At 39.7% G+C, this 22,965-nt stretch overlaps 1 protein-coding gene across 4 annotated transcripts in view; it reads left to right on the plus strand.

Moving 5' to 3' along the window:
* Positions 1-22,965, plus strand: part of DPP6 (dipeptidyl peptidase like 6) — a 526,589-nt gene that overhangs the window by 226,423 nt on the left and 277,201 nt on the right. Inside the window, exon 1 of one of the 4 annotated variants that reach the window (XM_085050258.1) lies at positions 635-776. The exons of the other annotated variants lie outside the window; for them this stretch is intronic. Within the exon in view, the coding sequence (XP_084906384.1) occupies positions 726-776 (51 nt within the window). The 5' untranslated portion in view covers positions 635-725. Of the gene's footprint in view, positions 1-634; positions 777-22,965 lie in introns of those variants that run through there. 4 annotated transcript variants of the gene reach the window in all.

A 22,965-nucleotide genomic window follows, 5' to 3' on the forward strand; every position in this document is an offset into this window, starting at 1 on the left:
CTCTACGATAAGAATTGGTACAATTTCCTGAGTAATTGATTGATTTTCTGGGAACTTAAAAATTAACATCTCTGCATTTTCTATTTTATATGATACTTTGTTTTTTATTTAAAGAGGGACAAAGAGTTAAAAATCATTTGGGAGGAATGACAGGTCTGTAGATCCTCACAATCATAAAAATCTCCCATCCTTGGGAAACCACAAAAATAAAGTAGAAAGCACTACATGAGGTATTTCTTAGCATCATTCCCTTGCAGCACTTTGCAGATATTTTTGTAATATCATGCAATTTCCATACTCTTTAAGTAGTTTGGATTTTTTTCTCATATAGGATTAAAACAATCCCTTTGTAAAGACTCATGATGACTGTGCTTTAAAGTGCCATGACTGTCAGCTCACCAGTCATCTTAAAGTTGGATGGCTGACATAATAGCATCTTTTTTTTTTTTTTCACTGACCTAAATCAAGTATTGGATGGATCAAGACTTCTCCCTATATGAATCTCAAAGAAGGGATTTTGGCTCTCTTTTTTTTTATGCCTATGTTCAGCTATTGGTTACTTTATGCTGAGCTGTGAACTGTGTGGTTGTTGGAAGCAGCATTAAAAGCCAGGGAGTGCCTCTGTTTTCAGGAATATCTATCAGTCTACTGTTTTAGCCTCCAGACTGGTTGTAAAATATGTCTACAGCCACACAGGATATGTATTTGATCTGCAGACATCAGAGATGAACAAAACCAAATTGTCCAGGATGAAGAGGTTTAAAAAAATATGGAGGGTGAGTGAAAAATATGCATTAGTCTGTTAGAAAGATTGCAATGGTAACAGAAAAATTGCAAGCAGATAACTCTGGTGTTTGTGGACAAGTTGTCTGGCTGCATGCACATTATTTAATCAGACTTTTCATTGCAGGGTTTGATTGTATGCTTTCTCTTTTTTTTTTTTTTCCTTTTTTTGCATATTAGCCGCATCTTTGCAAATTTCTCAAGGCATTAAGCATTCAGGTTTATTTGACTTTTGAGGAAAGTTTTAGAGAGTTTGCAACAACAACATTTATACAGTAAGAGCTCTTGAGGAAACTAAGCTAAACTGATTTCCTCTGTGGCCTTTAAAAATGCCATTTAAGGTTGGATGAATATAAAAAAGGCATTACAAAAAAAAAAACAAGCCTCTTTTTCCCTCAGGCTGTATTTTAGAGCTGAGTTTTACCGTACAGCTGAACAAAATGGAACATGGTGAGAGCCCTTGCAGCATTGGAATCTAGCATGATGGTCAAATTAAACAATAATAGATTGTCATGTTAACTTTATAAACAATTGCATGTCTTATAGGTTGGAAATAAGAGAAGTTAAACAGGTGATTCTTTAAAAAATGTGAAGTTAATTTGGTGCAACAAGTGAAACTGGCATCTCTCTGATGTCTCATGAACTGGATTTCCCTGAAAAGTAATGGGTTTGTTTTTCTCATTGTTAAATTTGCTGCAAATAGTAGCCACTTTAAAAGGAGTTTAGAAGTCTTTAAATACATTTGTTCGGATGCTTTTAGAAGATGGGGCTCCAATATCAGTCCATTATATAAATTATGTTGCATTATTAGTCAAATAATGTTTGTTTTCTCTGATCTGAAGCTCAGATGACTTGCTTAGTGATAACATTGATTTGCCTATTTTAATAAGCTTTGATTTGATATTCTATCAATGATGAGAAATGGTTAATTCCCATAATGTAGAGCAATTTATAGTCAGGACATTGAGTGGTAGAGGATATTCACATTTGTAAGTCTGTCTTCAAATAGCTGTAACATCTCTATTTATGGTTTTGTTTGTTGAAAAGTGTTATTGCCTGACTGAAAATTATATTTTAATCATCATACAAGTTTCATTTGTGCAAACAGGCAGTTTCCTTAGAAATTAAAACAGATCCATTAAGCATAAGTAGATATTAGATCATATTAAGTGACATGAGATAATTACTGTAGTCAAAGCATGGTACTTAAATGGGCTCCGGGAGCAGTTTAGTTGTAAGAGACAAAATGTCCTTCTTGGATAGAAGTATTTTGTTTGCATATAGCTCTGTATGTTGTTGTGCAGCTGAACACTTTGTCCTTTACCTCCTGTTTGTGAAAGCTATTTACCTGCAGGCTATTAGGCATCCTTTAATTGATGCATCTTCTGCTCTTCTCCCTGAAGCTTTTGTCCCTATTCCATCATTGTGGTACCTGGTATTTCAGGGTAATATAGCTCAAAATTAAATTTCTGCAGAATCACATGTCAGTTTTAAATACTACTGTTTCCTTTTTTCTTACTTCAAACCATTCTGGATAGAAGTACATCAAAATCTCAGAAGTCTTTTATGGTCAGGACTAAACCAGAAGGGTTAGACCTTATATTGTGCAGAGTGTGCTTTTATAATAAGCCATAATATATTTATGCAGGAGATTATATGTCTATGAAATGGCACACAGTTTCTTCGTCCACTTAGCTCTCAGCATTAACTTGCTCAGTATTTATGGATATATCAAAATTATGATTTACACTGTACTTATCATTAACATCCCTTGCAATAGCTTTCCGCAGTTCTTGCCATCCTTCAGAATCCAGCCATAAAATGAAGAGATTAACAGATAATTAAATTAAATCCTTAATTATTTGGGGATGATGAATTCACTCTGTGATTCCAGAAAGGTATAGAGAGTCTTTTTCACAAGCAGTATAAATTGAAACCAGTGGAGCTGTGATGATTTATGCCTGCTTGACGGTCTGACTCACACTGTTAATTTTCTGCTCCTCTTTTAAAAACATATTAATAAAAAATGGATGTAGGAATTGTTAAAATATGAAGCTTTCAAGATATTTTTGAAATATTATATACACTCCAAGATAGCACTGCTTGAAAAGTATCTGTCATTTTTCACACCAAATAGAATGTCCTTCAGCAAAAGGCAGGGAAACTTCACTTTTGTTTCTCCAGAGGTTTCTGCCATCCATGGGAAGCCTCTCATTGTTTTCAGCTAATTCTTGATCTGGCTTGTGTTTCATGCTGATCTCCAAAGGGTTGGAATATATCACTGACAGTTAAACCTTCCAAAGTGTTCTGCAGATATCCACTCCTGCTGGAGAAGTGGCTGTTTGCTCTACACTCCTGAAGGTACAGCCAGCTCAGCCCAGAAAGGACATAAAACCAAACTTACCAGAAAAGAACCCCAGGGAAATTAATTATAGGGGGAAAGAAAGTAGAGACAATAAACAATCAATCTTTCTGTAGTCAAGCCCTAGTGTATTTGCTACAAAAATTCTCCCTACAGTCATTATAAAGCAAATTACAGATTATGGTATTTAATGGGAATGCTGGGCTCTGGTGAGGACTGAGGGTTATAATAGTTATTTTAGGTACTGGGCTGTTTTGACACCTTGTTAGTAATGGTTCTTCCTGGTGCAGAGATATCTGGTTAACATTTGCCCCAGCCTGGGAAAAAATCCCCATGCTGAGTTTTGTTAGTAATAAGGAAGTAAAGCAATTGTCATGGAAACATGAAAATTGATATGAGAGTATATAATGGCTACTTCAAATTCACTGATTCTCCTCTGTAAACATTTATTTAGGAAATGTTTTGAGCAGACATTATTTACTTAATAGGACACTCCATTGTGATCCTTCATACCTGTAAGTGTTTAAGCTCCAGGGTTTTTTAATGCATTTTTGACCCCATAGACTATGATGGCTATAAAACCCTATTATGGCCTTTCGTGCTAAGTATTTGAAGGGATGTTTGGAGCAAATATGCCTTTTTAAAAAATCCCTATAATTTGCTCTGGAAAATGTTTATGGTAGTGGGCTGGAGCAATTTGTTCTCTTCAGGAACAGCTCCTGGAATTGTCACTGATTCCATCAGGCAGCTGTACTTGCCTACTTCATAATATTTGTACTTTAGGCTGCAAATTGGTATAAAAGCACTGATTCTGGAGATATTTTAAATTTTTTTCTAAATATGTATCTTGATAAATATTATTTTAGGTAGCTTGTGTTAACATGTGTAGGGACTGAGATGCAAAAAGAATATCTTATTTAGGTGCCATTAAAATACACTGTATTTTTAAAGAACTATGGCCTGAGCCCCAGCCTTAAAGGCAACAAGGCTGGAATGTTTTAACCTGTTCAGAGAATGTGTGTCCAGACTTTTAGGACTTTCCTCCTCCCTTGAGTGGCATTGATTTGCCATTTCACTGCCGAGCACAGGCTATGAGTGCAAGTTCCAGCTTGTCCATCAGTACCGTGCAGCTCTAAACCTTTTTGAATGCAATTTAATCCTTGCAGAGTGCAGGACAGCAGCTCCTGGGCTGTGCTGTGTCAGAGCATCCTGCAGCAGTAAGAGCTGATAGCCCCAAATTTGAATGAGCAAAGATGGATTTAGGAAAGGAGTGCACATCTCAGAAAATGTCCTGATGGTTTCCTTCCTGCCTCTCCCTCTAGCAGCTTTTAGCAGGAGACTAATGGGTGCAACAGCCCATGAATTAGCACTCTCCCCTCTTGCCATTTTCAAGGATGCTGTTCCCATCCTCTGCAGCGGGCACTAATGGGAGAAGGACTGGGAGAAGAGGCAGAGGGAGGGAGGAGGCATCTGACAATCTGCAGATGACCCTCAGCACAGGCAGGTGGGAAAAGGCTTGGGCAGCCTGTGGCCCTGTCTGAGCACATCGTGAAGGAAGGGTCCTGCAGCAGAGGATGAGCCTGCAGCACCCATGGGTGCCTGCCCGGGTGGAGGGGGAGCAGCCCTCGGGCACCCTGAGCGGCGAGGAGCTGCCTGATGATGATCTGGTTAGTGCTGGCAGGTAGGAATGGGGTCTGAGAGGAGCAAAGATGACAGAGACCCCCCAAATCTGAGGTACAGGGGGGGCAGATAGCTTGGGGGAGCTGCTTATTGTGCTGGCAGGGGGCAACAGAGGGGTCAGAGTTTTTGCTTTTGTGGTTCTCCCTTTTCCTCCTCCTCTCCTCTCCTCTCCTCTCCTCTCCTCTCCTCTCCTCTCCTCTCCTCTCCTCTCCTCTCCTCTCCTCTCCTCTCCTCTCCTCTCCTCTCCTCTCAATGCCTTTGTGGTCAGGGGGAGGAAAGGAGCAGGAAAGAGGGATTTGGATGGAAAAATTCACACCACCACTGCTTCTGCCAACTCCAGTCCCTCAGACCCCTTTGTCCTCAGGTAAGGAGCAACAGTGGAAGAAGGCTTTGGACAGGTTAGTTCTTTTCTCACAGGTAACAAGCAATAGAACAAGAGAAGACAGATTAAAGTTATGCTAGGGGAGGTTTAGATTGGGTATTAGGGAAAATTTCTTCACCAAAAGAGCTGTCAGGCTTCCCAGGGAAGTGGTTGAGTCACCATCTCTGAAAGTGTTCAAAAATATGTAGATGTGGTGCTTAGAGACAGTTCAGTGGTGGACTTGACAGTATCAGGTTAATGGTTGGACTCAATGATCTTTGAGATCTTTTCCCACCTGAATGATTCTGTAATTCTGTGTGGGTTTTAGTCCCTGTGTTTGGGGACAGGTTTGGCCTTGTCCACTTCAAGTCCTCTACTTTCAAGGACTCCCCATGGCTGAACCAGGAGACTCCACCATTGTCCCCTCTGGAGATTCTTGTCCTGCCCAGGACTCAGACAGGCTCAGAGGACTCACTTGGAAAGTGCTCAGATAAGTGAACCAAGGAAACTTTTAAAGAACAACTGGTTGCACCGAAATGTGAATCAATCGCTGATAAATTTTCTCTTCATGAGACTGAAAATGTCAAATGTTCATCTTGAGGAGGCATTTGGCTGTTTGTTGCTCTCTGTGTGATGCATTTGGTTACTGAGGGTGGCTGAAAACAAACTGCATTGATTTAAAATAATGATGGAAAATATTTTACTGTGTTCTTGAACATAACAATTAGTGCTACGGAGGTCTTGCAAAGATGAGCTTGCTAAAACTGGTCTTAGTTATTCAGAGCCTGTCCTTCATGGAGTGAAACTAGCGAAAAAACCCTGTAAATCAATAGAAATGTACATTACAGATTTTGCTGTGCATTGCTCCTTTTAAACTCTTATAGTGTTTCTAATTATACTTAATTGTTAGCATGTGGTGTATTGGTTCAATATGGGAACTACTTAATTCACTTCATGTTTAAGGGGTAGATCTTTTGCTGCTCTTTCCCCAAGGTCAGCGAGGGACTCTCAAGTGTGGTAAAGCTGTTAAGTGTAAACTGGATTAGAGAATTTACACATGCTTGCAGATCTCAGTGAGCAGGCTTTAAATTGCTTGATTTAAGGTTTTAAGTGGACTTTGTAAAGCAATCTACAAATACATCCTTCTGCAACTTTAGATACAAATGTAGCACACACTATTTCAGAATGCAGCTTCTGCTTTTTATTTGAATTTTGCAAACCCCCGTGGATAAAAAACACTATTGAAACCTAACACACTGATCCTGCAAACACTTGTTCAGGTGAGTGGTTCCATTTGTGACAACAGCTCTTCTGGTTTCTGTGGGAACTGCCTATACAAGATTAAGAGTATCTATAAATGTTTATTGCACCATCAGAAAAAATTAATGGATTGTTGAAAAATGAATGGTATTAGGTATATCTAATGTTCACTATCCAGTGTTGTGAGGTTTTTGGATAGAGCTCACTGGGATGTAGCTGAGCCAGAGCTACCCAGACCAGGGACCTAAGGGTGGTTTTCTGATGGACATGGGTTCATTTGCCTCACCTGTGGGATGTAAGAACTTGGCAATTAACTGCAAAAGAGACCTTCCTGGAGTGAAAAAGCCCTCCTCCCCCCCAGCATTTTGTCTACCTTAGCGAGTTCCTTTCAGGCTATTTTGTCTGAAGATATCAGAGGGGCTGCATGTTTAATACTGGGGATGACATCAGGATGTCTGTAGCACAGGGACAGCATTTTAAATGAATTTTTACAGAAGAATTTATGCTCTCAGAATATTGCCCTCCAGATCAAACACTTCAGCAACCTAAAGCTAAAATGGCAAACTGAGCAAGCAAATGAAAATGAAAATGAGCATTTGCAACTTAAATGTTTTTTGTAAATTACTTTTCACCTGTGATCCTCATTTCACAATAGACCATGCTAAGGATTTGACTGCACATTGATTCATAAGGTGCTGATGCTGTGCTGATGGCTCTCTGTAATCACTGTTAGCAGTGACAGCAGCCTGGACAAAATTTACTTTAGTACTTGTAGTCAGCATTTTCACTGTGAATGATGAGATCTGAGGTTTCAGGAGTGAAATCCTGAGGTCTTTTCATGAGCAGACCTCCAATAGTTACCATAGCTTAAGTTCTAGGTGCTGAGGGTCTTCTGGATGAATGCATCAAGCCACAGGGACTTACCTGCACTGCTTGCAGAGAGGTGGCTTCAAATATTCTGTTCTTATTCAAATGAGATGCAACATATTCAAAATTTATATAATTTATTTTTAAATTATAGAGAGAGGGGAAAGGGGGAGGACAGCACTAGAATTCAGCACTCCTATTCAGGGATGACATGAACAGCTTCTCTGGTTTTGCATTCACAGAATCATGAAGTGATTTGGGTTTGAAGGGACCTTAAAGATCATAATTATTTACCTCCAGGGTGGAAGGGTCTCTTCCCACCACAGCTCAGTCTCATACTGCTGTCCTCTCTACATCAACACATCCTAAACTGCATGGGCTGAGCTTCTCAGCACTAACAAAGCAGGGATGGGGAGCTGGGAATTGGCCTTTGATTCATTTTCTATAGCTCTAATAGTCTTTTTGGTAGAGTCCTAGGGTTTATTGAAAGGAAGGGTCAGTATGCCAATATTGGTTGTAGGAGTTTGAGCCTAGTCTTGCAAAATTTAAGTTCCTAAATAAGACCTAGCCTCTTTCAAGCAGGGAAAAAAACCCAAAAAACCCAAATAAACCTCTGAACAGGCTTGTCTTTTAAAAAGTGTCAGTGGGGAAGAAGCTGAATGTATGTTTTGCAAAAATAACTATTTATGCAAAAAGGTGGACTTTTGATTGCCTGTATTTAAAGGACTAACAAAATACTGGTGTCAAAAGAAAGCTCCCATCTCACACATTTTTAATACAACAAATGAATCCTCGCTAGTGGGATGTGGGGATGTCTCTGTCTGAGGGCAGAAGGACAGAGGGTTAAGTCACTCTTGACTGGCAATTTCCTGGTCCTCTGAGGGCTGTTGTGAGAGATTGTCCATTGTGCTGCTCATCCCTGGGCCATGGTCCCAGCAGAAAGGCAGATCTTCCTTGGGGAGACATCCTCATCCCTCAAAGAGGTGGGGGTGCCTGTGGTCTGTGGGAATTGGGCGGTACTGGGACACAGCTCACTGACACCACAGCTGGACTCCTCTCTGATCCAAAAATCTGAGCACGGAGCTGCCCTGTCCCTTTTGCTGGCATGTCCAAGAGAAAAGCCTTTCTTACAGAGGCTTTCTTACCCAGCTCAGTCAGAGTTTGCCTCCTTCGAGTTGGAGAACAAGTGTTTCTCACCCAAGAGCTCTTACAGCTTTGATGCCACAAGCAGTTTATGTAACCAAGAAGCTCTGTGAGCCTGGTGCAGGCTGGCACCTGAGGAACACTGCTGCTGGTTAATTTGCATGTGCCCTGCTAAACTGAATATTTAATCTGAAAATTTTAGAGGTTATACTCATGGTGTGCAGAATTTAATGGCAAATCACACAGTCAGTAAAGGTCTACTTATAATAATTTATTATTGGGTTTTGTGTGTGTCTTGCTGCTTTTTTCTTTTTTTAAAGAATGTTGAAATTGTCCTGGGACTCCTCTTGACCCTCTCTCCCTAGAGGGTAATTGTGACTTTTCCTCCTTTGCCCAGCAACAGCACTGGAGGGTGGGAAGGTGAAAGTACCCTTGAGGCATGGCACAGAATAACTGTTTGGTGGATAATTGCTGCATTTAGAGAGGGTACAGAATTAATGGTATGGTGTCCTTCTGGCAAAAAAATTGCATGTGTTAGAGAAGCAGTGCTAATAACTCAGAATGCCTCTGCAAATGCAGAAGTTTGCATAATTGCACAAATTTGGTGAGTGTAAAAGCCATGTAAAAGTAATGATTTCTGATGGCAGTAAATAAAATGGCACATCTTTCAGTTCGTAAAGAATCTGTTCATGCAGACTCTGGAGTTTACTGAACTCTAAGGACTCACTGCCTTTTACAAGTACTCTGGCACAAGACATTTTTTTTGCCTGCAGTTATGAGTTCATGTCTTCAGGCAGGATGATTCACCTCATATCATATGGTGAAAATCAGAGTGGTCTCCAGCCCAGGGTGAAGATATCTGGAATACTGGTCAGGAAAGTGGTTACCTTTTCCACAAGTTAATAAACAGGAGCTTTTTCCTTTCCATTTCACTACAAGAGCAGCTCCCAGATCACTTTTGTCCTCGCTTCAGACATACCATTGTTGAATTTCTGTCCATTTTTCTCCTGTGATGCTTTCCTTTTATTACCATTGGCTTCCAAATAGCTCACATGTGAGGCAAGCAGGAAAAGTATTTCTGTGTGTTGACTCTGTTCTCTTCTAATACCTACAAGGAGGAAGAAGGGAGGTTTCTTGCACCCTTCGGAGGTCAATCTTAATATCATCATTCTTGCTCATTGACAAAAAGGAAATGCTCTTTCCTTTTTTTGCACCAAGGAAAGGACAACATCTGGGGCTGAGTGGTGCCAGCAGGCACCCTGCTGCTGGTAAAAAGACCAAGAGGGCACAGATATCTAACGAGGAGAGTGGATACAGACTTACTAGGGAACATCTGAGAGCCTGTAGCTCAATTCTGTCAGCCTTAGAGACTGAGAAGATCTATTTTAATATGTTGACCCAGTCCCCACCATTTGGGAAAGCCATTTTTTGTTGTGTAAAGCTCTCTACAGTTAAAAGTATCCTTTTCTTTTGAGCATCTCTGTTGCATTAGTGCATTAGATTAGCTGAGCTGCATCCCACAGATGATCTCAGAGGATAAAGAGGTGCAGTGACAAAGAGGGGAGTATGCAGGTGTACCCCACCATCACATTCCCATCTAGATTTTGGACTTGTACAGAGCTGAATCCTTGGAGGGAGGAGGCCTTAATGTTCCCTTTGGGAATATAGCCTGACTCATGGCTGAAAAGCCAATAATATGCCAGAATTTAGGATCTTTTTGTCTGAAGCAAGGATCTGACCTGTACAGAGTTTGGCAAGGATTTCTAGTGAGCATTTCTTGCCATCCCATAAAGCTTGGAGGAAGCACTTGCTGGACTGCATGAAAGAAACAGGTTTATGGCTGCTGCCGGAATTTCAGTTTTCATTCATTTTGGGGGCTGTTCCTGAGAGCCAAGTATCCCTCAAATAACAGCTTGATTGACAATAAGTAGATGGGACATTACTCTCCACAACATCTGCTGCAGTTTCAGGCTGTGTACAGCAATAGATGGGGCAAAAAGTCCTTTTGCAGAAGGACAAATCATTCCATTGCCTCTCTTTTGGTGAAGAGCAATCCTTCTGTAACACATCAACACTGATAGATGGCTGCAACTAAAATACACAATGGAGTGGACTGAAGTTTTTTGACAGTTAGTTCTTCACAGAGGTGCTCTAAATAGATGTTACACACAGATTTCCAGCTCTCAGATGTGGTTGTGCTCCCTGTCAAACCCGCCAGAATAATTTGTTTTCTCAGAAAAGGAAGCAGTAATGGCATATATTACTCAGAATAAATTCACCTTATTTTAAAAGCAATACAATAACAAAATGAAGCTGAGATTTATTTTTTTTTTAGACAGATGGATATTTTCCCACAAACCATAGGATGGTGGTGACTCATAAATTCTTTCTGGATTCCTCTTCAATAACTTTCTGCCTTTTGAATGGTAATTGGAGGGGGGTTTTTTTGGCTTTTTTTTTGTTTTTTTTTTTTTTGGTTCAGGCCAGCTATTTGTTTCTGTGGAAAGTCCTCCTCCTGTTTCATATGTCCCCACTAGTTCTAATAGTACTAGCAGAGAACACTTTTCATATTTCTGCTCGTAAGCACTCTAAAAGCTCTGGGATGTTCCAAGGGCCATGTCTGAGTAGCCAGACACACCCTGTGAAGGTTTTGCAGAGAGAGTGAGCTCTCTGCAGTTTATTATTAAAAACTCTCAGGCTCTTTCCTTGACCACTGGGACTGCCTTGACAGTGACTCTGCTCCTTCATCCCCATCCCTGAGTGCTCAGATGCCCATGGGATTCCCTCCTGGGGTTTTCAGGGTGCAGCAGGTCTGGGCTCAGCCTTGTGCCCAGGATTTCTGTCCTCCAGGGGTTGCTGGGTGGGTGTGTTGCTGCTGGTAACACACCCATCTGTAATCTGCACCTATTTTCCTTCCTCGTTCTCTCCTCACATAATTTCTTGTCTGCCTGTTGTACACCAGAACAATGTAAAGAGGAATCTACCTTTTGATTTGTGATAAAAGTACTTCTAAAAATATCTTTGAGTGATCCCCTTGGCCTCTCTTCCTACCACATCAAATCCAGAAATCGTGTTTGCCTCTTTGTTTTGCTTTCTCCTGTGAATTATTTTTTCATCTCCTTCAGCACTCTTTCGTAGGATTACACTCAGAGTGAAATAAATGATCAAAGGATTGGAACAATTAGTGCAAGAAAGAACATTAAAATATGTATAAAATGCTTTGATTTAATGACAAGTAATGTGGATGCGAGTTTACAACAGTTTACATATTTATGAAAGATGTAAACATGAGGAAAACAAGAAAATATTTGTCATAACGAGTTGGAGTTTAGTTTACACTTATGGAATGATACTTTAAATGGAATAATTTATGCTGAATATAAAGCAAATTGTACTGCCTATAACATCTTTGCAGCTATAAAATAGTTCACAGGAGATGCAACTAAATCCCTTTGCTACTATATAAAATTTTTCAACTGACCTAGAGGAAACACTAAAATATTGATTTAGGAGAACAGTCTTGCATCACTAAAAAGGTGATCTGAATGATCGAGTGGTTGGGGCTGTTTTCCATCTCTAATTCCCAAGATCCAATAGTCTTTGAATTTGAAAAGATGTGCAGAGGTGAAACAACCTCAGAGATACAGTTTCTAGTTTCTGTGCTATGCAGTGAGGCTAAACAGCAACTGCTGCAATGATTTCCAGTCTTCATGAGCCTGTGATTGTATTGCATCTAATTGCTTTGCAGACTATTATATTTCAGCTTGGTGCCCCTCAGGAAAAGAAGAAGTTTCTTAATTTCTTTTTGCACCAGAAGTGCTTAGATAAAGAAGTGCTAATGTTGTTCTAGCAGAAACAGAGTCTGTGCAGAGTGGCTGGTATGGGTCCAGAGACACCAATCTCTTAGACCACCTATGGCAAAATTTATTCCTCAGCCCTTCGTTTAGAAATTTCTCAATAAAACTCGAGCAGTAATTAATTCTGAAGCAGCCCACTGTGTCAGGCAAGCCTCATTTTCCAGGCTAGGCTCCTCAGAAAAGATGGAAAATCTCTCCCAGAGTTGTGACTGTGCACTGCTGTGTGCACTGGAGTTACTCAGCACCTCTCAAAACCCCCTTGCTTGTGAGTGCCTACAGGCTTAGATGCCTTGCAAGGGTATTCTGGATTAGAAAGCTCCACCTTTACACTGCAGCCTGAAGGAACTGAGGGCAAAATTGGCATTAAAACATAAAATACAACCATGTCACACTGCTGGGCAGCACTTCCTGAGAGTCTCAGTGTGTCCCTGCCCGAGGTCTGGCACAGAGAATAATCTGGAGTGGCATTTCAGCCGGTGGGGAGATGTGCTGTGATGGAAGAAAAGAGGTGTACCTGTGCCAGGCTTTCAGAAACTGGCTGTGGTTTGCATTATGAAAGTGCCTCTATCAGTCAAGATAGCACAGCAGGATGCAATTTGCTCTGTAGAGCCCAGATATGAGTTGGGAACCCTGAGATTCTAAGGAAGTGGAGCTCTTACAGTAGCAAATACAAATAATTTTACTTTGAATTTTACATACTTAGTAGAAGGGCATACAGAGATGATGTGGCAGATACATGTGTTACAGTCACCCAGAATATATGAATGTGTGATTATGTGGATAGGGAGTGATAAAAAAAATAAATGTAAAAAAGAAGAGAATTTGTTAAAATCAGAAGAGAAAAAGAACAGTGAGAGGCAGGTAACTTAATAGTGGAGAAAATCTCTCCTGCCTTACCTCAGTTCAAAGGTCTGTGTTAAGATTCATGAGAGGTTTCAGGCCATCTGCTAATGGAAAGGAGGTTCAGTGCTGAGGAACACCATCTTGGTACAGAGATTGCCTTTTATTATTCTATAACTTGTATGAAGGTAGCTTAATTTCTCTAAGGCAACTAAATATGATGTTATTAAATTATTTTAATACAACCATGGCAAACAAATATCCATACTGCTAATATGATTTTTCTCTCTGTAAGGTAATGAATATATTTATTCACTGATTTGTAACTCAGCTGGATTTCTGACTTCTGCCTATAGAAAGCTCCAGGCCACTTCTTTTGAATCTCTTTGCTTCTAATGTTTTCTGGAAATCTTTATTTTCTATTAGCATAACTAAACAGAGCAAATGAAGCCTACAGCTATTACTTGCCTATGCTAAGCTCCTTCATGTATTGTTACATTATTCTGGATATCTGATTGTTGTTCCTTGTATTATCTTTGCTCAGTAAGACATATAGTACTCAAAAAAAGACTTAGGATTAAATGATAGGACTGCACTTAGTCTTTCTGCCGTTGTTCGGAATTATTTGGGATTTAGGTCACTCATCTAAGGATTCATCTCCTAACTAGGAGATAGATTTTCTTTGAATCATTAAGTCTCACAGGTCTCTTCTTCCCACATCTCTGAAGTGCTTCTTTCATTTATAAGCTCCTGGCATGCTCAGATAACTTTCTTACAGGGCTTGACAGAGTATCAAAGTCCATTACTCACTTACCAACCCTAATCCGTCCTCTGGCCTCCCTGCTGTGGAACAGAGCTGCAGCTCCAGCCTGGCTGGGGCTCAGCCAAACCCTGAAAAAAGGCTTCTCACAAACAGCAAAATCCCCTCCTTTGCAAGCCCAGTGCTGGGGGCAAGGATTCCTCTTTCACTCACAAACTCAATACAGGGGGCAGGAGGAGGAATTGAAAAAAGGCAAAGAAATTGCATACTTCAATACAAAAGACAGTTTGACATAGATCTGGAGCTCTTGGTGTCAAATGTAATTCAGAAGTGGATTCCCTAAATATTTTAGTTCTGTTATATATATATATATATATATATACACATACATAAATGTATTTTCTCACACAAGCAGACATGAAAAACCCCATGTGTGCCCCAGCCACACTACACATGGCTGTGGATGTACAAGTGCAGCTCAGGGAGGAGAGAGCTGTACTGCTTCCCCAAAAGGTGTTTAGAGAGAACTTTGAACACTGTAGCAGCAAAGCCATTCCAGCAGTACAAACTTGGGGGAGATGAACCTCTCTCAACTGAAATGAACTCTGTGTAGGTTGAAAAACCCCTTTTCAGCACTGCCAAACCTTTGAAGCAGAAATCTGCACGTTGTGAGGGAATGATTGAAGTGTGAAAACCACCTGTCCACGAGAAGCCTACAAAGGATCCCCACCTGCTCTGATCAGTGTGGATGTGTAACACGAGCCATTGCTGTGTGCTGCTCTCTCTTTGTGCTGTGGTTTCCCCAGCCCCAGTGTCAGTGCTCAGCTCCTGCTGCAGCACTGAGGAGCTGCCTGTCAAATGGGATGGCACAAGACCACCCTGACACTGAAAAGGGCCACAGGACACAGAACTGGGGCGACCAGCCAGGCTGGTGGGCTGGCACAGGGTGAGGGAATAAAAAGCTTCGTGACCCAGGCATGCAAAGAAAACTTTTGCAATGAGCAGGAAGCAGATAGATTAGTGGTGCTCTTTGGGTTGCATGAGCATGGCAAAACTCACAGGGAATTTAGCTGGAAAGAGAAGCTGACCCACATGGATTTTTCCTCTGTTTTTCAGTTAAGGGGGTGGAACCCTCCTGTTTTGCAAAACTTCTTGCAATAGAGCTGGGCCTCTGCAGTCCCTTTGGCCAAGGGAGCAGCACCTTCTTCTCCCATCTCCATAGGCACAAGGCACTTGCAATGGTCACATTCTGAGCACCAAGACTGTGCTTGAGACCTAAGGCTACATTTCCCAGGGCTGTGCAAGCCCAGTCTTGTGGCTGGAGTTTGTCTCAGGCTGTATCAAGGCTGTTCTCCATCAGCCACAAGCCAGATTTCAGAAACTCTGATCAAAATGAAAGGATGGTAGGAAGCAAATAACACTTGGGCAGAGACAGTATTCAGCACTTGTGGTAGCTGTTTTGTTTTTTTTCTGCAGGGGCAAAATAACCCTTTATGGTTTTGGGCTTTTTTAAATTTTTTTTTTTAATTTGGTCATCTTTTGGTGTGGTTTTTTGTTTGGCTGGCTGGTTAGGTTTTTTGTTTTGTTTGTTTGCTTGTTTTTGTGTTTATTGGGGTTTTTTTCCCCCATACCCTAATTCTTCAATTGTTACCACAAAGCAACTGCCGTATATTTCTAAAACAGAAGGCACACTCCAATATTTGTTCGGAGATTTTGACAACGTGATTGGTTGGATGTCTTATAACTCGTGAATTGTGAATGTCCTATAAATATTTTAAAACTCCTGTTCCAGCTACAGACTCACTGAAATCCATACCGAGACTTCATTTTCCTGACAGATGCCTTTGTATTTGCAATTCTGTCTGGTCTTGCTGTCGCAAAATCTGATCAAGAAAAACAGGTCACTGCTGGTTTGAGCTTCCTCTCGAGGTGTTTGGGTTGAGGTTGCACTGCAGTAGTCACCACCTTCTTGCACAGCCTCGTTTTCCCAGACCATTTCCCCAGACCTGCTGCAGGTCCCTTTGCTGCAATAACACCTCCACACTGCACAAGAATGCCAGGAAAATAACATCCACTGAGGTGGGAGAAAGGTTTAGCCATGGCAGTGATTAGGATTAGATTTGTGCATAGATCAATGACAGTGGAACACCCTTGAAAAATCTCTGCCTCAAAGCAAAATTTGACTTGCCTAATGTTCTCGTTCTGTCTTGTTGGGTGAATAAAAGGTTATGATAATCTTGAGGGATATTGTAATTTCTCTGATGAATCACTGTTTGCAATAGAGATGCTTCTTGCGCATAAACATGCAGGAAATCAGAGTTTCAGGATTTGATGGCTGGAGGAATTTTCATAAAAATTTGGGGTATGAAAAGAATTCAGCATCTGCCCCACTGCCATTTCTGTAAGAGTCACCAAAATAGAGGTTTAAAATAGAGGTGTAAATTAACCCCAGCCTAGGTAGACCAAGTCAATAATAGCAGGACTAACAAAAAGAAGTGTAGCTTTTTTAAAAATATGTACCCTCTAGAATTCAGCATAATTTTATATTTGGCTTATCCATAGTATTCAAAACTACCAATACCTGCCAATTTTCTACAAATAGTTGCTAGAAAGCTCCTACACTGACCAGAGGTTTAAAAAGAGATTTTACTATTAATCAGCATTCTGTGATATATATGTGGTTTTAACTTTTAGAGACGTAGAGCATTCCACAATCTTCCAAATCCTGCACTTTTCAAAAAACTAAAAGCCCTCAGCTATCTCACTGAAATATTTCATAGCCACTCCAGTTGTGTTTTGTTTTCTGCACTCTGTAATAAGCACCAAGCATTTACTCTGTGATTATGTAATTTATAAAATTTGTCTGCTACTTGAAAGTCAGATTCACTGACAAAGAAAAAAGGCAAGTGAAATGTCTTCTGTAAAGGTTAAGTGCATCCCTAATTTTCAACAGAGGATTACAGATCTTTCCTGTGAAGTTTTGTGTATCTGAGTAACCTTGTAAAAATGAATTTTCTTTATTTACAAGCTATAGTTCTGTAGTTACAGAATTTTTTGAATCCTCTCTGCCATGGATGGTCTCTGGGGTAAATTCTCCTGTGCCTACTAACATGATTGCATTTGTCATCTATCACTTCATTCTGCACAGACATTTACTCTCATCTGTTTTCCCTAGCAGGCTGCCCATTTGCACAAAACTTCTGGGACCTTTCATATATTTGTTGAACTTTGTTGAATTTCGTTGAGTAGCCACAAGTCCAAAATTGAGCAGGGCAGACACACAAAAAGCATAGTCATATCAGCAAACCATTAGAAACCTGGGTTTAAAAAATCAGATTAAATATAAGAGGCTGGTGAGTTCTGTGAATCCTATTTCCAGTGTTACATTTATGCATTTATACATCACAAATACCCCTCCCAAGAGATCACAAGGTGAAAGAGAAGGCATAAATCTCTAATATTTGCAGTCAAAAAGAAACGAGGCTGTATCATGTGAGATTCTAACAGAGATTTGGATCCCATTTTCATCAGCCTCCAACCCTTGAGTCTACCAAAGGCACTAAATTAAGCTGCACACAGCCCTTTCCAGAGCAAGATGAAATGATGTTTAAGCACCCTGCCAGTTAATGGGTGATTAGTGTATGCCTTTGCTCGTTACTCCATCAAGGAACTTGCTCTCAAACAACGAGCATTGAGAAATGCTTTAATTGTTCCTAAATTATTTCGGGGTAATTAGTCAGCTGCAATCCCAAAGAAGAAAGTGAGTTGAGGATAATGGCAATATTTCCTGATTACCTAAAAGTATGTTAATGCCCTGCAGCCCTGAATGTGTCTGGGGGGATGTGTGCCTCTGCCAGAGCCCTCAGTCTTTACTGTCTCAGTGTACAGCTGAGCAAAAATACCAAATTTCTGACCCTTTTTACATCTTGGACCATGATTCACACTTCTTCCAAAGGCTGAATCCTACAAAAAGCAAACTTAGGGGAACTTTATATATTCTATAGGCTGTGTGACCTTTGTTGTAATGTTAAATCATGTAACCACAAATGTCCATTTCATTTCCCTCCATTTGCATTGTTGACTCAATATATCTGTGATTGTTTACTGTTGTAGCTTGGTGCTTGCTTGAAGGTTTCTTGGCAAAATCTGAAACCCACAGAAGCAATGCCATGAATTGTGGCTTTTGCATCTTAATTTAGCTAATGGTAATGCATGGATGGATTTCGGTGTGGAAGCAAAAAACACCTCTGAGATTGAATGTGTACAGCTCATTCTGCAAGCACAGGAAACTTTGTGTGCTTGCAGACTTGCAGGTGTAGTTTGGTGTTATTTTATTATTGATAAGGAACCAAAAATTGTTTTGAATCAGAGCACTCCATAATTTCCTCAATAACTTTCATGTTTCTGGGCATAAAACATGGAACTTCTGTTTTCATAGTTTTGAAATACTCCCAGATCTTCCATGTTGATCTAATAAATGTGTGTTTACTTTATCTGCTGCTAAGTACTACGTGAGTCAAAAGTAAGGTTTTTTTTTTTTGTGTAAGCACAGGTAACAATAAAGTGTGCATTGTGGAGTATTCTGGACAGATAATTGAGCAGCTGGCAGTAGTCCTGTCAATGAGTACAAACAGTACCAGAAAAGGTAGCCCAGCAGCTTTCCTTCTGCTGTTGTAACTTGCTCAGTGCATCCATTTTCCCCCTCTGTCCACATCAGGCAGCTGTACAGCAATTACTGTCAGCATAAATTGAGCAAGCTTGCAAATTGTCTTCAAAGTCGTCCAAGAAAGCAACTTTATCCTTTAAGGTAACTGAAATATTATGTTGATATTATATACATTATATATATACAATTATTCATATAATTTATAGGTTTTCATTGGGACAAGTTAAGTGCACTCTATGTGTTTTATCTGGATGACTCCTAATGCATGGAAATGTGAATTATTCATAAACTGCATTTTGGTTATAGGAGTCTTTATATAGCTTTTGTTTGCTAATGCATTTGATAGGCTATTTTGTGCACTAACACATTATATAGAAAATTCTGGCAATAAAATAAATGCTAAATTATACATTCTGTAGTTCTGCATTAAGAGCTGGTACAGTCTGCTTCATCATCTTTGCTCTGCTTCACAAATCTAAAGATAATTGATGCTGTGGAACTATCACTAAACTCATCGAAAACACTCTGCCACTGAACTACTGCTGTGTATGTTGATGTAGATGGAAGGGTTGGCCAAATCTTTAGAGCAGGGGAAACCTAAATATCTGACATGGAAGCTTCAATATAATTACCAGAGTCAATCTGGGGCTTCTTAAACTCTTAAATGCAGACAAATAGAATTTATAGTTTTCATTCAAACAAAATAATTAGTAAAGAATTTGAGAGCTTGTGTGTGTTTAGCCAAATGGGTGACCTAGCTCCACCTTCTGAAAAGACAGGGGAAGGGAAAGGGAAAGGGAAAGGGAAAGGGAAAGGGAAAGGGAAAGGGAAAGGGAAAGGGAAAGGGAAAGGGAAAGGGAAAGGGAAGGGAAAGGGAAAGGAAGACAGAACAACCTCCATATTCTTTTTCACTCAAAATACTTGTTGTCCAGAGTATAAATGAGCCAAGGTGGTTCAGGGAGGACTTTGCAAGCACAGAGGGTTCTGTGTGAGGTGGAGGTGGGAGAATAGCTGCCTCCAGCTACTTCTTGCCACATCCTTTGAGTTAGCAGCTCCCTCACACCTTTCCTCACCCAGGCATTGCTATGATAAAAATTAACAAGCAGCTCTAACACAGTCTGGAGTTTTAAGTGCCTGTCATCAATTAGTAAGTGAGTTAACAGCATTCACTCATGCTCTGGGACCATTTGCGCTGATGGAAGTCCTCAGAGATAGCACTGTGGCTGTGAGGCAGGGCTAATCCCTTTGGGTTGTTTACTTACATCTTTGGGAACAATAGCCGTCATATTGGCATTGCTTATGGTCCTTTTTCATGAGGAGGGGCTTTTTAATAGACTTTGTCAGCCTTTCAAGGTTTTTAATACTATTTATATCTCCTCTCTACTGGACATCTTGATGTGGGATGGCTCTCAAACCCCTGGTTTGCCCAGCCAGGTTGGGCATGTCTTTCACCTCAAAGGTCAGCATTCTAAGGAGCTGTTGAATGACTTAAAACCAGCTGCAGTTTCCTATAGACTCGTCAGTGCTAACTCTGCCCCAGGTGTGCCAAGTGGACCTTTGTGGATTTGAACACTTTGGGATCACAGCATCATTCATCTAAGTGAGAGCTCCTTTTATCAAAATGTGCCTGCTGTAGCAGATCTTTGTCCCTCAGCTGCGCCGAGGAGATTTTTCACTGGCAATGGGTATTTCAGCAGAGACAGCAATAAAAGAGTAACCCTAGAAGGCAAGAACCAGACACAAAGTACCTGAATTAACAACAGAGGCAGGAGCAGGAACCATCTTCTAAATCAGAGAGATTATCTTTTATGTGGAATTTATACTTATGGCTCTAGCCTGGTGTCTTGGACATTTTCATAGCCATTTGGATCCTTAGGTCACACTCTTCTCTACCTTGTGTAAGATACATTTCCTCACTGGTTTTGGTGCCAGCACTGCAGGCTACCTTTACATTATTGTTGGGGAAGACTGGAGAAGATGGGTGTCCTGTTCCATGTGTAGCAATTCAGTCACAGGGAAAAACAATAATCATTTGTAATTTTGTGTTCAGCTTAAGTGTTCCAAGTCCAGTCCCTGTTAGTGCCATGTTTGATAATTCCTGTCAGAAAGATATTAATTTATTGGCTTTTTATCTTGCTTTTGGCAATGAGCAATGTGTAATGTTTCAGAAAAGGGACTAAAGTAAACAAAACCCCAAAACATAATTTACTAAACCATTTGCACAGCACTATTAATTTATTCTCAGTGCCCTATGAGCATTTTTGTGAGTTCTCCAGCCTCACCTGAGTCTGGTCTTAGGTTTCATAAATAAAAAGTAATTACTGTTAATGAACATTTTTAGCATTTGTATTCAAATTAGCTCATCCTAATTAACTCAGGTCTTTTTTTCCTTAGTTTTTGAAAAAGTAGCAGTCTGAAATACAACTAAAAGCCACTAAACTAAAAGAGGATTTGCAGGCACATTTTCCCATGTTCATGCAGGCCACCAGAATTCTTATTCTTTTAGAACCACTCAGGTTCACTTCTTAATCTTTTATTAAAGTTTTCCCTTTCCTCTCGTATTGTTTCACATACCTCCTGTTCTGATGTAAACCAAAAGGTTCCCATTAATAGCTTTACACCATCCTTAAGGATCCCTGGTTACCCTCAACTGTGAATTAAATATTTAAGTAGTTGAAAAACAGGGAGTGTGTTAATATTTAGTGAGTTAAGATTAATGGTTATTACTTGAAAATAATCTTCCATTAATTTTTTAAAATTTGCTAATAGTTTCTCAGTGATGGGCTGAAAATGTTCTCCTTTACCATTGCATTATCTTTCCTTTTGTTATGGATTTTTATTGCTTCAGTTGATTTAAGCATATTTATTCAGAGGAGCTGTATTTACCAGAAAAAAATTGCTACAGATATTTCTACTTCTAAAAATGTTGTAAAATGTTTGCTTTTTAATTTTTCTTTTTTTTTTTTTTTTAAGATAGTTTCATTTTTATGTTACCATTTTAGACCTTTTCTGAATTTCCAGGGGAACTATTGGTTAAAAATCATCAGAGTGTAGTTATTAAACTCTCTGGAATTAAGTGTGTGGAGGGATGAGCAACTTTGGAGGGAATCCAAATCTTCGTAAACTTTGTGAATTAGGATATAAGCACCTATTAAAACATATAATTATTCAATTAATCTGTAAGATAATGGGAGTCTTGTTTCCAAATTACTTAATCTTTATGCTTATGAGTCTACAAAACATTTCCAAGTGCAGTAGAATATATTAAGGATTACTGGTGAAACTCTACCTTAGAAACCTCTCCCTCCTTTACTTTGTGACTCAAGTGGTCTTTTCACACTAGGAAAGATGTAGAATGAAATACTCTTAAATGAACATTTTCCTTTCACATTGCTTGCAATCTGATTTTACCCCATAGGGTTTTTCCTGGAGAAGGAGCTCTATGGCAAGAACTGCTTGTTTGGCTTTTTTTTGGTGTTTGGTTTTTTGGTATATTTTTTCAATTGCTGCTTCTTTCTTTTTTTCTCTCCTTGCTGGGAAAATATTTTTCAGAAAGCAAAAGTTTCAACTCCCCAAGTCATTTTATACAGCAGCCAGACTTCTTGAAAAAGACCAAACCTAATGTCTTCATAAGTTCTTTCCTGTCAAGTTGCAAATTGCAGAATCTCCCAAATATAGTGTATAGAATAATTGCTAAGGAGATTAGGCCAATTTGTGCAATTGGTTCTAGAATCCCCTAATTTAATAAAAACATGAAGTAAGTGTGGTCATCCTGAGGAAAAGGGAGAATATTAATGAGGTAATCATTACATTTGATCTCCAAAAATAATTTGATTAGGTTTTATTTTACAGGGTAATTAGAAAAGATGACTCACATTTTACTGATTTCATTTCCTTTAGCCGTATAAGGACGTAAAAATTAGAAATAAAACGTCTATGTGGAATACTGATTTAGGTATATCTTCTTATGCTCCCTACTTAAATTTTGTGTTCACCATTATTCTTCATGCATTGCAGTGCTTTACAGCTGAGATTTCTGAGATATACACTTCCCACTGACATTAATGGGAATGGTACATCAAAATCCGCTAGGTGGCTTTGAAAATTTCAGATATATTTTCAGTCTACTGCTGAATTTATCCTCACACCACCCCTTGGAGACAGGTAAATATCCTTTAAATGTATTTTATTGAAGTTGAACTGTGCAGAACAGAGATGTGAGAGACATAATGGGCCTAATCCTATTGACTTATTCTGGCATTGGAGGTGTAATCATGAGCCAAAACCATTAAGCATTTATCAGCAAAACTAGGCTGATCTTGGAGTGGCCTAATACTATTTAAAGATACGATATAGAAAAAATCTGTGGCACTGATTTCTTTTTTT

This window comes from Lichenostomus cassidix, chromosome 2 (assembly GCF_008360975.1).
Source record: "Lichenostomus cassidix isolate B80296 chromosome 2, HeHo_3.0, whole genome shotgun sequence".
Lineage (NCBI taxonomy): Eukaryota > Metazoa > Chordata > Aves > Passeriformes > Meliphagidae > Lichenostomus > Lichenostomus cassidix.